This window comes from Grus americana, chromosome 4, assembly GCF_028858705.1.
Source record: "Grus americana isolate bGruAme1 chromosome 4, bGruAme1.mat, whole genome shotgun sequence".
Classification (NCBI taxonomy): Eukaryota; Metazoa; Chordata; class Aves; order Gruiformes; family Gruidae; genus Grus; species Grus americana.
In genome coordinates, this window is record NC_072855.1 from 25,439,566 (window position 1) to 25,455,456 (window position 15,891).

Below are 15,891 nucleotides of genomic sequence, written 5' to 3' on the forward strand. Positions count from 1 at the left end.
GTAACGTATATCTGTCAGCTACTAGGATGTCTAATTATAAACAAGATTTTTAGTAGTGATTGGTGATGATGCATCTCACAAGTTCATATTTGGAATATGAACACTTAAATGCTTTTTAAAAAATCTTTAATATATTTCATAAGAAACTGAGATAATTTCTTTGTGTGGCATTTCTTGTGTAGTCATTGCTTCATCTGTGTTCAGTGAATTGTATAAGGAGCAATCATCACTGGCAAGCTGAATTGGAAAAATGCTATTCTGTACCATACTGTTGTATTAAAGTGAATCACATATATTTAGAGTTGACATAGAAAATCTTAGTACCATACTAGAGGGGGGAGAACGTGTGCATGTACAGTATCATTTTGATAATGTTCTAACAAAATGCTTGTAAATTATTTCTTTTAAAAGGCACTTATTACTTTTGTTTATATGTATAAAAGATTAAAGAAATATTTCATTTAGTAGGAGGATGAGAATAACCTGTTACGGAGCAACATTTCCATTTAGTAGTGTGGACCTGATGCGTTGAATTCTTTTCCTCCTGTACATCTATTTACTATGTTTGGCAGTCATCTTCTGTACTTGTAAGGATCATAACCACAAACTGGCAGTAGGTCAAAATGGTGTAGACTCTGCAGCCTTCTTGGGCAACCTGTACTCAGTCATCCTCACAGTGAAAAAGTATTTCCTTATGTTTAGGTGGAACTTCTCGTGTTCTAGGTGTTGCCTGTTGCCTCTAGTCCTATCACTGGATGCCCCTCAAAAGAGCCTGGCTCTGTGTTCTTTTTATCTTCCCTTCTTATATTTGTACACATTGATGAGACCCCCCTGAGTCTTTTCTAGGCTAAACAGTCCCAGCTCACTCAGACTTTCCTCATGTGAGAGATGCTCCAGGCCCTTCATCATCTCAGTGGTGCTTTGCTGGACTCTCTCCAGTATGTCCTTCTTGCTCTTGTACTGAGGAGCCCAGAACTGGACACAGTACTCCAGGTGTGGCCTCACCTGGAGTAGAGGGGAATGATCAACTTCCTCAACTTGCTGGCCATGTTCCTCCTAATGCAGCCCAGGATACCATTAACCTTCTTTGCTGCAAGGGCAGACTGGTGGCTCATGTTCAACTTGGCGACCCCCAGGTCCTTTTCTGCAAAGCTGCTTTCCAGCTGGGTGGCCCACAGCATATACTGGTGCATGGGGTTGTTCCTCCGCAGGTGCAGCATTTTGCACTTCCCTTTGTGGAACTTCATGAAGTTGTGAAGGCCCATCTTCCTAGCAAAGATAGTCAGAGGGCATTCAGTACCTCAGCCTTTTCCATGTCCTCTGTCACCAGGGCCCTGCCCCATTCAGCAGCAGGTCCACATTTTCACTAGTCTTCGTTTTGTCGCCTGTGTACCTATAGAAGCCCTTCTTGTTGGCTTTGACGTCCCTTGTGAAGTTCAACTCCAGGTGGGCATACGCTAGTAGGTTTCTTTATATTGCAAGGATTTTTATGAAGTTCTGTTTTGACATCTGTGATGTTACGCACAATTGGGTTCCTAAAATGTAGTAAGTGCATGTCTTGTGTTGATGTAACATTATTCTTAAAACTAAATAAAGTTCTGTTTTTCGTGTTAGAGACATTAATATGGTTCTCATAAACATTAATTTGATACTTGTAAACATTGATACAATTCTTAGAAGCATTCTGCCTTTTAGTGTGGTTGTTGGTTTATACTTTGATCATCTGTGTTGCCTTTCTGTGAACTCTATATTCTGCAACACTGTTTTTGAGTTGCAATGATCAATTGCACACAAGGAATTCCAGATGAGGTAACACCATTTGTTTTATAAATATGTAATAAAATATGATATCCTCATATATTATCTCTTACGCAGCTGAAAGTCTCAATTGGGTGGCGAGGGGATAACTGAAGCTGCTAATTAAACAGAGGTCCTCACTGAGAGAGAAATGATGAGTCTCTTGAGGTATCTTTTAGTGTTAAATCATTCATTTAGAATGCTCAAGTCTCTGTATTGAAGTGCTTTGCTTCAGTAGCTGTTGCACTGCATAGCTTGACATCTAAATACAGTATAAACTTTTTGCCCATGGACCTCCATGTATTTCTCTTAGAAGTTTGTGTAGTCTGGCATGGAGCACTGTCTTGTATTACCTAATCACTGGCAAATATACTACTTCAGTGTTCTACTGCGTCATATTCTGGTAATTTTCTCTATGGAGGCTGTGAGTTCCTGTAATTTTTTACCAAACAAGCATCCACTCTGCTGTTGACAATGTTGGTAGTGTTCTTTGCCCATTTTTCTGTGGGTTTTTGAGGAAAACCAATTGCCTTGTGGTGAAATAAAGTTGCTGCTGTCTTGGAAAAATGTAAAAATCTCTTCTTCTGTTTGCCTACAAAAGTGACCTTGGCCGTGTTTATATTATTTTGATAGAAGAGAAACTATCTCCATGTTCTTTTGTTTGGATTTGCCACAATCCTTTGATCTGTAGTATATGGCATTTTGTAGCTTTATTAAGCAATACCTTCCTAAACTAGTTCTAAAGAATGGCTTTACTTTCAGCAGGACTTACTTAAATATCTGCAGAAGAGTGTTTTTGTTACCACTCTTCCTTAACGGTGACATTTCTGGAGGAGATGATTTGTGCTGGAGTATTACTGATTGATGACTTTACCTTGTTTTCATTAGAATCAGCAGTACTAGTACTCCTGGAGTGTAGGAACTGGGAACCTTTTCCTTGTCTTAATCTTTGTGTGGTTACTTGAGCCTTTTGGTACAGAAAACTGGTTTTGTGATTTGGGGGACTGGCCTTTCACAGTGTTGTCCATTTTGTGTTAGAACTGAGTTTTAACTGAAAAACCACAGCTGACCGGAGTGTAAACTTTTTGAGGGTGACTAAGCTTCAGGGGATTTAGTGCGCTGTTTACTCAGGAATAGCTTTGCATTACAGTTTGACTTGTAGATGGTGCGGTTCCTGACAATGCTTGGGTAATACTTGGATAGACAGAAATCAATGTTAATGTTTTAATGTTAAAGAAATGTAAATGTCTTGGATCACAACTATTGTTATGTATGAACCTATATGATGCTTGAGCTAATAAAAAATCTAGAATCTGACAGTGTAGTCTTCTATTACATATGGAAAGCTTTCTCCCTTTTTTTTTTCCTTATCTGAATAAAATACAGAGCAATAGCCTGATTTGCTCTTTACAGGTCTTTTCATGCTACTGTTAAGCTGAGTGCTCTAAATCAGTGTTTCTGAACATATGGCTTGCACTTCTCAAGGGAAATGTGCAATGCAAAGTGGCAGAAAGTTGCGATGTAGTGCCAATAATTTGGCTGCAGCTCATTTCTGCCAGTCAGAACAATGAATTTAAGCACATACAATCAGTAACTGTAGGGTGTTTTCCTCTTTTTCTCCTGAATGAACTATGCTGTTGCTGCTGTAAGGCACTTTTCACATAACCATAAACCAGAAGTGTTTGTTGAGAAAACTTTGGGAGAGGAAGTGATTATTGTTTTATAGGATCGCAGAGCATGAACGTAGCTGTCTTCCTGAAGTCTTTGTTGAGCTATTTCTGTAATTTTGGGACACAGGAATAGGGAAGAAAAAAGAAAGTAAACATTTGCCTTATCTTTTAACATAAGAGTAGTTATAAGCAGAACTGCAGTTTGGGGTTTGTCTATAGCAGTTTTTGAACAGCTATTTTAATGCCTCAAATTAACACTGTTTAAAAAGGGATTTTTAAACTTCAAAATATTAATTTTGAATGCCTTTTAATGATGCAAGTATGCATTTGATTTAATGAACATCTTATACTCAGTGAACTTTTCTTACGCTTTAGAATACATATCTAGGATTTCTAAACATCGACAATAATATTACTTCATCACATCTTAATGAGTCTAGTTATGTCTAAAATATATCTTTCTATATTTAATGCTTCTGTTAAGCAGTAAAGTATTTTTGAGGAGAAACAACTCTTGCAGTCAAAATAAAGACTTTAAGTATTTTTTACATTTTAATTCTTAATTGGCACTTAAAGGGATCATTAATATTTTCTAAGGACTAGCTGAGCCTTTATGCCCCTAGATCTTAAATTTAAAAATGGATCATTTAAAATCCATTTGACAGACTAAATACCTTTAAAATATTATATCTGAGTTGCCCTGAAGTTGGATGGTGATAGCTTTTGAAGCCAAAGCATAGCAGTGACAGGAAAAATGTTACCATGAAAAGTGGTGTTGTGATTCAAATCTTAAAAGTGTCTCAAAAAAGTTCCATAAACACATTTGTTTATTTGAAAATTTAACTGACTTCCTAATGAAAAAAGAAAAGTCATAATGAATAAACCTGCTTAGACCTGATTATTTAAATAGCAATTTTTCCGTATTTCCCGGTGATGTACTTAATATTTAGAGTGTATCTTCCTTCAAAATATACAGTAGAAGTATCTTGGGAATAAAAATGTTGTCTAAATTTTAACTAGTTATGCTGGATTGCAGTCTTCCTTTAACGCTTGTATGAATAAACATATGCAATATCCAAGAATGTCAGTGTAGTAAGGTTTTTGGCTATTAAAAAAAAAATATTTTTATATTTTTGTGGAGGTAAACTGTTCTGAAGATCTTGAAATGAGCAATTTATAGCTGTCGTGCTATGTTCTTGGTGTTACCTATTTGCACAATTGCAGATTTAACATATGGTATGCATTTAAATGTTTTCCTTTTGTTCACAAGGCAGAATCTGGAAAACTGTCCCCTACTGCTAACTGCAGGAATTTATTATTCTGTGGAGCTGCTCATATGAGAGAAGTTATGTACTTAAATGCTCAGGTGCTCCACTCTGAAGAATATCAATCTGTTCAGTCAAAATCAGAGTTCTCAAAATTGTCTGCACAGTAAGCTTACAGAACCTCGTTAACTTGAACAGAATTATGTTCCCAAAGAGGACAGCGCACCTGTATTTAAAATGTGGTTATGATACACCACAAAATAGAAAATGGTTTTTCAGCTGCAACAGTGACAAAGGTCAGAAAAAAATGGGTGAGTTGCTCATTTTTTCATTAAATGAAACCTTTTGCCTTAGTAAATGAAAAAAAATATTTCAGAATCCTTGCAAAGTCTGTGTATACTGTGCTTGACTAAGATGGCACCATTCAGTTTACCTTTTTAGCATGTTTCTCATAAATGTGGTAGTGCATTAGAAAGGCATACAATGGGAAGCCATGGACTAAGTGTAGGCATTTGGATTTGTGAGCACCAATTACCAGACAAGATGAGATGAGGTTTGAGTGGTCCTAGTAAGTGGGAGTCCTAACAGTTCATCATTTGAGATCGCCTCAAAACTCTGTTAACTCCCAGCAGGGCACCTGATAAAAGCTATCACATTATTCATAGTAGTAAAGATAGTCCAGAACAAGAAGAGGCTCTCAATTATTTCCAAGCAATGTTGTCAATTTAAACTGAAGAATTAAGTGGCACTTGTCTTGTCTTGTCATTTGTGATACAAACTTGAATCTAATTTATATGAAGCAGACTGCATAAATATCTAAAATATTTCTCTCTCTTAGAACTGTAATTTGGGAGAGTGTATACAGGAGCGAGAGTTTGTATAATTTAGAAAAATATAGTTTTGTGGTTTGGTCCCTTAAAACTACAGCATATTTTGTTTTCTAATCTCTGTTTGAGCCCATAGCTTCACAGACAAAGAAAAGTAGTAATTAGGCTGTATTTCCAAGTAAGTATGAAAAAGTGCTGAAAAAGCGCTAGAATCGGCAAATCTGCCATTGTTTTAGTAAACTTGTATTGGGAGAGTTTGAATTTTAAATGAGTCTGTTAGACAGGAAAGAGAATCCAGGTCAGTCCTTATGTATAATGGATTTACCATACCAGCAGAAATAAAGGTATTTAAAGCTTACTTTTCATAGTTAAATGGGTAATTATACTACTGCTGTGATGAATGTTAACAGATACACCAATCACTTGTCCTGCTTCTCCAGCCTTGATGGACACCTGGCACCAGCACAAAATGTAAGGAGAGAATAAATGAAAGGATGCCATTTTGTTATTACTTCTTAAGCTGTACCATAGTTTCACCCAACTTGCAGTTATGCAAATTATGGTGTTTGAGCACTGCTTTTAACAATTAACTGTATGTGTACAAGATGAGTAGGGTCTACATGTCATATCATTTTGGTTAAACATCCATACAATTTTTATGCTGATATATGAAATCATTAGCCTTCTTAAATATTTTCCTGTTTGTGTTTAAAAGAAATCCCCAGCAAAGATGGTAACAACTTTGTATATTTACCTACTTAATCATCTCACCTTGCAAGTATCTTCAGTGGTTTTCTGGATATGCTGCAAAGGCCTTGGTATATAGCATCTGGTAGGCCAGGATGCTGGCACAGTACACATTCTGAAATGCAGCATCTCTTTGTAGAGAACAGCTGGAATGCTGTTTCTATAGAAATGAGCTTTGCTAGCATTTGTGAAAAGCACTTTCATAAATAACTGTGTTCTGAACATAGATGGGTGAGCTTTCCAGGTTAAAACTAGCCCTTTCAGCATTGTGGTTCCCAAGAAAATAGCATGATTTACTCCTGGCATTTAGTATGATTAAATGGAGTGTTTGGTTTTTCAGTGGTGAAATTGGGCACTGTTCAAGCTTTCATATGGATTCTGCATATGACCTTTTTTTAAAGAACACCACAGGTATCCTAATTACAAGATCACATATTTTGTAGCTCATAACGTTCATCTGAGAGATAGTGACTTTCACTTTTCATATAAACTGTAGGTAGAAAAGAAGCACTTCTTACGAATTTGTTGCGTATGTATCCTGAAGAGTTGAACAGACTAACTGAACTGTGAAGACTAACAACATAGATCTGCTTATCAAGGATCGATAAAATCCAGTGCCTCTTTGTCGTTCTAAAATTGTTATTACTGTTTGCATGTGACTGGAATGAGTCGCAGCGTTTTATACCTAACTAGCTCCATATGTCATAGAGGAAATAGGCTGTTTTTCATAGGAAATGTGAATTGGTCATTGTGTAGTTTGTCCTTTTGGCTTTCTCTTCCTCATTCAAGTAAAAACTTTTGTTCAATATTTTAATACATTACATAAATTACCTATCTAGAGGGAATTCTGTCTCAAAAGTATGCATCTCTCTCTTACCTACTTTTAACCTGATCTGGAACAGCTGACTGTATATGATTATCAAGAAGCCTTTTGAGAAGTGTCTTTTGTCTGTTTTGCAGGGGGTGTTTCTGGTGTCTTGGATAGTGACTAGTTAGCTTTTCCTTGCTTTCACTTTTAGTGATGTGTAAGTGAACAGAAACCATTAGCTCATTTCAGATAGAAACTTTCAGTTACTGCAGACCTAGATTTGAATCAAAGCACATCAAGATGAAAGGCTGTATAACCCAGAACTAGTCCCTTGAGCCTTCCCAGGCTGTTCTTGTCCTTTTTAAGTTAGTGCATGTCCTGTAATGGAAAAAAGAATTATTTACAGTTCAGTTTCTCCCCAGCATAATCAGTTATCTTTGGATTGGCTTTAAGTCTTTTCTGTAAATTTATTCTTTACCAGTGCAGAAAGAATTTCATTTGCTTTTTGTGGGTGTTTTTCCCTTCTGTGTTAGCAAGAGTTAACAGAAGCAGAGATTCTAAGATGCAGTACAGGAATTCTGTCATTTGTGGTTTAAGAAAAGGGGTGGTATTCAGCTCTTGAAAGGGCTTTAATGAATACTGTGGTGGTTTTGAAAGCTAATGGTCGGAGGAGAGCAACAGAAACAGCCTTGGAGCTTTTAGGGTAAACTGATTAGCATTTTTCCTGATTGAGGTGATTGTTTCACCTTCTCTTTTTATCTCAGGATTTTTCGTCGTCTATTGCCTTTTGTTTATATTCAAATGACATACCATTAAAGAAGCCTTTTTTGTGTGAATGCAGTGCTTTCTCCCCTCCTTCCGTAGAAAATCTGCTTGCCACAGACAGGCAGAGCATGTGTTTCTCTTGTCTTGGTTGGGTGCACAAATCTTCTTTTATGTGTGCTGCTTCTTACCCTGTTGCCTAGACGATCACTGGCTTTCACTAAGGATGTCTGGTTCTCGTAAAGAGTTTGACGTGAAGCAGATTTTAAAAATCAGATGGAGGTGGTTTGGTCATCAGGCGTCAGCCCCTAATTCTGCAATTGAAAACCACCAGGGAGACTTCTGGAATAGAGGACAAAATGTAACAACTGGTGGCACAAAGTTTTTAGATTCAGGTAACCTACCTTTAACATCAGTTGGTTACAGAAGGTCCAGCCAACAGGATTTCCAGAATTCACCTCCTTGGCCAATGGCATCCACCTCAGAAATCCATACATTTGAATTCTCGGCAGAAGATTGTGGAGGTGCACGTTGGCTTGACAGACAAGAAACAGACGATAGAGCAAGTGAAGAAGAAAATGAATCGGACAGCAGTTCGTGCAGGTTAATTATTACTTTCCTATTGTGAGAAATGTGTTTTCACTTCATGTTTACAGATAGCATGCATATATAGGCTAGCCTTTATTCTAGATTAAAATGCTTCAGAAACCTAACAGCTGCTGTGCATCAGAAACAGAAAATGATTTATAATCGGGGTTCTGTGTGTTTACTACGACCTTTTTAAAAGACAGCTTTAGTCAATGTGGGTAAATAAAGCGCAAACATGCATGCACTCGTGTTTTAAGTAAGTATACAAGTACATGCTGCTATGAACAAGGTAATGTTACAGGATGCTTTCTAAATTATTTTGAAGTGACACTGATTTTTTTAGTTATGCTGAGAATTAGTCCCATGCCAGTTAGGAGAAAACTATGAAAATGTAAGCTGCTTGTGACTTTTATCTGATGTTTCCACATGTTTCTGTAGATGAGGGAGATGAAACTGTAAAAAATACTTAGACTATAAAACAAAGATTACTTTTTTCCTGTGTATATGCAACTTGAATGGAAAAAAAAATAATCTATTGAAAGCCAACTAATTTGTGCTTCAAAGTGATTGCAGTTGTCTATCCGGGTGTCTTAAACTGTGTATCTAGCCTAAAAAAATTAAAAATAGCTTTATTGTATGTATAAAGATGTTTTGGTGTTCTTCTCTTGCATATCGTTACTAAAGATGAAACTGTAAAATTTGTTCTTAAATGAAAGGTGTTTACCAGCTGTTGTAAATTAGGCAATCTTTCTTGTTAAGTTTCAGTTTAATTCTTTTATTTCCTTTTACTGCATAAGTCAGCTATTCTTCACTAAAAGCATTTTTCCTGTTCTATAGTACACGTAGTGTACAATAGTTAGCTTACCATTTCAAGTGCATTTTATGATGTTTGCTTTTTTTAAGATAACTTTGCAATGATGAGGCATTTCAGAAAGTATGACTATTTAAAAGGGACACTGTTTAATAAAGTCTATTAAGGATATATCAGTCTAGTTATAGCAGTTTGTTTTGCATTCCCTAGGAGAAGAATTCATTTAGTGCAGGGGTAAATTAGTCCGTAATATAAACACTATTTATGGTTTATATAACCTTTAAAGATTCAAGGAAGGGAGAGAGGGTAAAAATGCTTAGGAATCAACACAGTGTTTTTGTCACTGAATGGCAAAAGTACTAGAATTACAGGGAAAAGAAATCCTGCATACTGACGCTTCCGAACAGCAGTCTTACTGTGCTGCAACAACTATATAGCTATAAATAACATATCTCTGAAGAGGTCCTGTTTCAAGTGATATTTAGGTATGAATTTTTAAATAGCTGTGTCACTGAATAATATATATATATGATATAGGTGTAACACCACCTTCCATTTCAGCAACATCTACTTGTGATGTGGAATTTTTATGTACAGCATGACCCCAAATAGGATATTCTCACCACAGCAAGGCAATCAGTGTAGAAAAAACATGTAATTTTGAGATATATGTGTAGATTGAAATTACTACAAATTTGTTCTTAATTGTAGGAGAAGAATTTACATATGACAAAACTAATTTATTACTTTGTAGAGTTGGAGAACTGCAGATACTTAGAGGGGGTGAGAATTCTCTTTAGCATTGGGGGGGGTTGGTTGGGGTTTTTTTGCAGGCAGAATTGTACCCTACAGGAAGCGCACATAGGACCTGAACTTAGTAAATTTTATTATCTTTTTAATTATGTGCTTAATCATCTATAGCATCTAGACTTATTTGTAATTCCTTTATTGTCTTGTAACTCTTGCTAGTGTTTTACTTTCATGCTTTAAAAAAGGTATTTTAGATGAATTTTGAGTTCAGTGTTGGTACAATTTAATATGTAACTAATGGTAATGTAAGAACTTGCTTTGTATTGTTATCTGTATCTATTCTCATGGGGAGACTGTACTTAAACTGTGTTTCGTTCATTCCCTTTATTAAGATTGTATAAGCTGTTGGGCAAACTACATAAGTCTACCTAACAGCTGGAATTTTTCTGACGTTAAGAACTTAATTAAATGGTCTTTTTTTATTAGTCTAAAATACAGCTTCTTATCTATTGACTTGAGAGAAAAAAAACACCTTCACCTATGTAGTTTTCAGAGGGCTTTTTCCCCCTATTAAAACCCTGTTACCTCCATTAGAAACAAATTCTGTATGAAAAAATCCTTTTTTTAAAACTTTTTGTAGAAGCTGTGGAGTTACCACCTTCACTCCTCTGTAACTTACTGCCCAGTTACAAGCCCTAAAAGCATGAAGTGACAGAAGCAGCTTTACCGCTTTGTGTGTATCATCCTTCCTCTTTGCCATGTGTATAGCACAGGTAGAAAAGCATTTAGCTCAGGTCTTTGTCATTGTGAAAGCTTTAGATCATTACGTGATTCGTTTAGAGGAGTAGCACAGGTAGCAAAGCATTTAGCTCAGGTCTTTGTCATTATGAAAGCTTTAGATCATTACGTGATTCATTTAGAGGAGAGCTGCTGTAGAATTCATTTGTTATTAGTATAGAGGTTGGTGGCGTAAGGGATAAGCAAATTCCAAGTTTAGTACCAGATGTTTGACAAAGGCTGCATCTGAGATGCAAGCAGATCATTCGGATTTAGGCATCAGAGTCAGTCGGCTATAATGCTGTTCACATCATACTCCTATGTGGTGTTTGTAACCAGCATTACCTTGAATGATTGTTTACTGGGCCAGTGAGGTTCGAATTCTTTTGCTGGTTTTCATCTCCTAGATTTCCTCTCTCACTGCTGTTTAACGCTCCTACATTCCTGAGGCGATGGTCATCATTTTGGATTTGTACACTTTTTAAAATTTTCCAACAGCTGTGCAGATTCTTGTATAGCGAATTTAAGCCTATTAGCAATAGATTTGTTTTTCTTAACTTTTTGTGGGTGCCTTATCAGCAGTTCATAGACCTTGAAGACACAGTGAATGTCAAGCTAAAAACACCTAGAGTGTACCTAGTATGCAGAGTATTGTATCCGGTTCGTTTCACCCAGGCATGCATTAAAATATTGGAATTACTTTACTGTAGATTTAAGTATGGAAAAGTATTCAAATATAATATAAAATGCATATTTATATTTGAACATTAAGTACAAGCAATAGTTCAGAATTCATCTGAGTTTTTAGTAAGATGTCTGTAATTGATTTTAAGACAAGGTCTGAATGTACCAGGTGGTAGCTACTCTGCAGTGTTGCTCTTTATGGACAGTCTTAGTACATTGTAGCTTCCAATCTAAGTCTGCCCCTCCCCAACAGTTTTCAGTCTACAGAAATCTTTGATATGTCTTTCTCTCACCTCAGCCTTACTGATTTTTGAGGCTGTAAGTTCTTTAGGACCGCCAGTTGTGCGGTGTATTTCTGTATACCTCCTATCACAAAGTAATGCAAACTGTTCAAATAAGGACAGTCAATAGATTCCCTAATTGTGACATGATAGTAGTCTGATACTTGAAATTAACTGAAAAACAAAAAAAAGAGCTTTTTTTTTCCTAGATATATGCATGTATTAGCCAAAAATAAGGAAGTTTGTTATTGAAAGGCAAGTTGTTTTACAGGGGAAAATCTCAAGCCACCTTGTTTCTTTCCTTCCATGCTACTGCTAAAATTCTTTCATTTTCCTCTGTGCCTCTTACATCTTCACTTGGATTATATCTATGCACATTTGAAAATAGTTAGTGCAGCACAATTATATAGCATATATGAGGCAGATTTAATCTAAAAAGCTTGAACAGTAGATGTTGTAATGAAGATAAGATAACAAGAGGCCTCACCGTGGACTTCGCAAAGCCACAGTGGATTCCAGCTATTTATTTGGATGGGGAGGGTTTCCATGCAAGATTATCGTATTTTTGCAGTGATTGTCACATGCTTTGACTACGTTAAAGCTCAGTCCAGTGTGTTTTTGTACTACTGCTCTTCTCGATCACTGCTTAGTAGGCAGTGTATACGTGTCTTTGTTGGGCTAGCATAGGTAATGCTGGAGTCTGTGCTACACCTTCTCGTGTCTGTTGTTACTCATGCCAGTTAGACTAAGGTTAATGCAGATATATTTGTGTTTGCTTGAACCTGTGCCTTTTGATTGTAGTTCTGGCTACTGCTATAATTCTTTAGCATAGAGTAAATCACTAACCCTCAAGTTCACATGCATGTATAGCCTTACTGTGCTCTTTAGTCTCTCCAGAGTCACTTTTGTCCTCTTTCCATTGTCTTACCTTAAATTATGATCCAGCATAAAGGATACAGGATTTATAGCAGTCTTTAGTGTTACCATCTATGGCTTCCTCCTTTTATTTATGTTCTTCCCGGCCTTTGAAAGGTCTCCTGATTTTTACCATTTGCTTGCTTTTTCCAAGAATCCTTTCAGCATCCTTCTTTTCAACAAACTCCACTCTCTGCAGCTGAGATTTTTGACTTACTAACTTTGATGAAGGAAATACTTTACTCCTTACAAAGTATAATATTAAAATCACTCAAGCTGGCATAAAAGCTGGCATATTACTATTTTAGTAAGTTGTGTTCTGGTCTCTTCACAATCAAATGTCAGCTAGCTTGGACACAGCAGTGTAAACAACCAAATTGTTGAAAAAATATTTTTAAAACTATTTTGAAACATTGTATGTAAAAACTGCAATGCAGGAAGCCATCTTAATGCAACAAGAAAGTTGCAAAATCAGGATTTGTTTAAAAATGCAGAAGACATATCTCACATACGTATCCTAATTTGTCCAAGCGGAGACATACTCTTATCTCTTCTAATGTGTATGACCTACACAATTTATACCTTAGCCTAAAGATGACTTGAAATTACAACAGAGCTTCTAATTATGTTATTGCAAAAAAAATTACCTTGAGATCATGGGTTTGTTATGCAGTATAGCAAATCCAGTGTCCTGTCTCAAAGTAGACAACTAGGTTACCTTTTGGCTGAATAGGGCAGGTTTTTTTAAGTTATAAAGTCCAACTACTGGAGGTTTGCCTATTCTGGTAACAGAATAAATGCCTTCGCTGGTTTTGAACAGTAGTGAAACTTATTGGTAATTGGCTAGAGTAAATTCCATACGCTTCATTTATGATTGCAGAGTTCTGCTTTGATCCGTCAAACATTGGCTTTTGATCTCATTGACATTATTCTTGGGTTTGCATTACAAAAATATAAACAGGAGCATGTAATTTATAGTCAGTGGTACTATGCATTATTTTTCTTCCTTTTATTGTCTTCTCTAAACGCAAGGCAGTCGTACCCATTTTCCTGCACATACTTAATCATTTTCATCACTTATCTCTAAACCTCTGTTATTATTTTGAACCTTTTTGAGGTGTGAATAAAACTAATATTTTTACTATTTTTCTTTTTTGAAATGTCATGATACTTTTTAAATACCTGTATACATTGAGATGTCTATATTGGTTTGATTTTCGTTTTACTTACATGTCATTTATAAAGGTAATATTCTTTATGCATGAATTCAGATTTAAAGCGTTGGTCGCAGTTACTTCATTTTCTGAGAAACAAAGTGATGTTCACTGGAAACGTAGTAGTGAGGAGACAAACATCTATTTTTTTCCCATCTCTACAGATTTGTCAGTGTTTACTGTTTCTAATGCTTTCATTTACACCCAGTTTGTGTTAGAGAAAGATAGATAGAACTTAAGCCAATTCTACGCACAGGTTATTCTTGCTTCAGTTCCCATTTTACACCATTTCCAGTGTATCTGAAAGCCATTTGGGTTGGTGTATAGTGCTGCCTGCAAATTTCAGTAGCATAGATAGAGCATTTGCTTTTAGTTTGGTTTTCTAAAGAGACCAAGTGTGTGATACACTTAGGCAGTTGTGTTCTGCATCGCTTCTGCCATCTCCCTGGTAGCTTTAAAACCCATGGACTGTTTTCATCTTAACGTGGGCAGAAGTCTCCAAGACAATGTCAGTCCTCTCAAATGGCAGCTAGTTAATGGAGAGAAACCCAGTTTATTGCCTTCACTGAACAAGGGCAGAATTCATCTGCTGCAAAGCTGGCTGCACAGCACAGCTTCCTGTTAGTCATGTTATTTGCTGTCTCTTGCCTAGTGAGGCAATGCCGTAAGGAATTGAGGGGAAAGGAGAAGAGCTAGATTTGTGGTGGTGGATGGAGTGGGAAAAGGAGACAGAGCATAGGAAGCTTTTGAAAAACAAACTTCATTTGTTGATTTTGTGAACCAGCCAGCTGAGTAGACATAGTAGCAGTATATTTGGGATATTTTCTCCATCAAGATTTTGCAGTTATAAATCTTGTTGTAATGCTGCCTTGACTCCTTTGTCCAGTCAAGGCTCTAGAAACCAGCTGCACTTCAGCATGTCGTTCTGTCAAAAGAAATGTGACTTTTTAATGCAAGGAAATAAGCTGTTACTTGCCGCAAAAGTTTAGGAGAGACAATATGCAAGGTCAGCATCTGTACTACATGCCCTTGACCTAACTATGTCACTCTTATCTTGCAGTAACACTAAATTTTTGCAGATTCATGGGATTTCATATGATCTTCTGGAGAAGTTGACCTTTTTTAAGGAGTACAGATGAGACTACAGCTAAATTGGGCAAACTGATCTTGACAATAGAACAGTTTTAAATACAAGTGAATTTACACATAATTTTCAGAGATACTTTTTTTCAGACTTTTACACAATTTTTCAGAAGAACTCTAAAATTAATTTCATATTTTGGATTTTGTTCCTCTCTATTCCAAAATGAATAGTTTGAAACGTGCATTTGATTTTTTTCTTAGTCATGATGAAGTCTTTCTTGCTTATTTTTATTTCAAAGACAAACATGGAGACATTTAACCTAAAAGATACCTTCCTAAAAATAATTTAAAATGCATAAAATAAAATGCTTCAAAAATCAGTTTTGCAACCTTTGTTATAGGCAAAGTTAATACTTACTAGAATTCATAGAGTGTTAACTAATATGTGTAATTGCTATAAAATAACCATTGTAACTCCTCCTTTAAAATGAACCTCAGTGCTTTAAAATAATTAAAATAACAAATCCTGTAATAGGAGCAGATTGTACTTCTCCCCCATAAAACTTGAAAAATACTGATGCCTCACTTTTGAGAGAGAGAATTTAGTAAAAGTGGGAAGAAAGAAGGCTTGTATATATGTTGGTTTGTTTTTATATTGAAAACTGTGCTGTGGCTTTGTTTGTAGCTTAAACAATGAAGCCTTAAACAACAGCAGAAGGAGACGTGCAAATTCAGTGCACCAATCACCATCGTCATATATGCTTTTACTTTTGGAACTCGTTTATCACCACTTTAATACCAGCCTAGTTAATTGCTTCATTGCTTTGCAATGATTGACTGTTACAATGGGCAGCACTCCTTACTCCAAACATCCTATTTCAAGAAATAAAATCCTTTAAAAATGAATGGGTT

At 36.2% G+C, this 15,891-nt stretch overlaps 1 protein-coding gene across 7 annotated transcripts in view; it reads left to right on the forward strand.

The window, feature by feature from the left end:
* The window catches only part of KLHL5 (kelch like family member 5), a 60,166-nt gene that overhangs the window by 10,670 nt on the left and 33,605 nt on the right, over positions 1-15,891 (forward strand). For 2 of the 7 annotated variants that reach the window (XM_054824926.1, XM_054824927.1), the window contains exon 3: positions 8,293-8,479. The exons of 3 other annotated variants lie outside the window; for them this stretch is intronic. In XM_054824926.1, coding sequence (XP_054680901.1) covers positions 8,346-8,479 — 134 coding nt within the window. In that variant the 5' untranslated portion in view covers positions 8,293-8,345. Of the gene's footprint in view, positions 1-8,087; positions 8,480-15,891 lie in introns of those variants that run through there. 2 more of the 7 variants (XM_054824923.1, XM_054824925.1) reach the window with 1 other exon arrangement.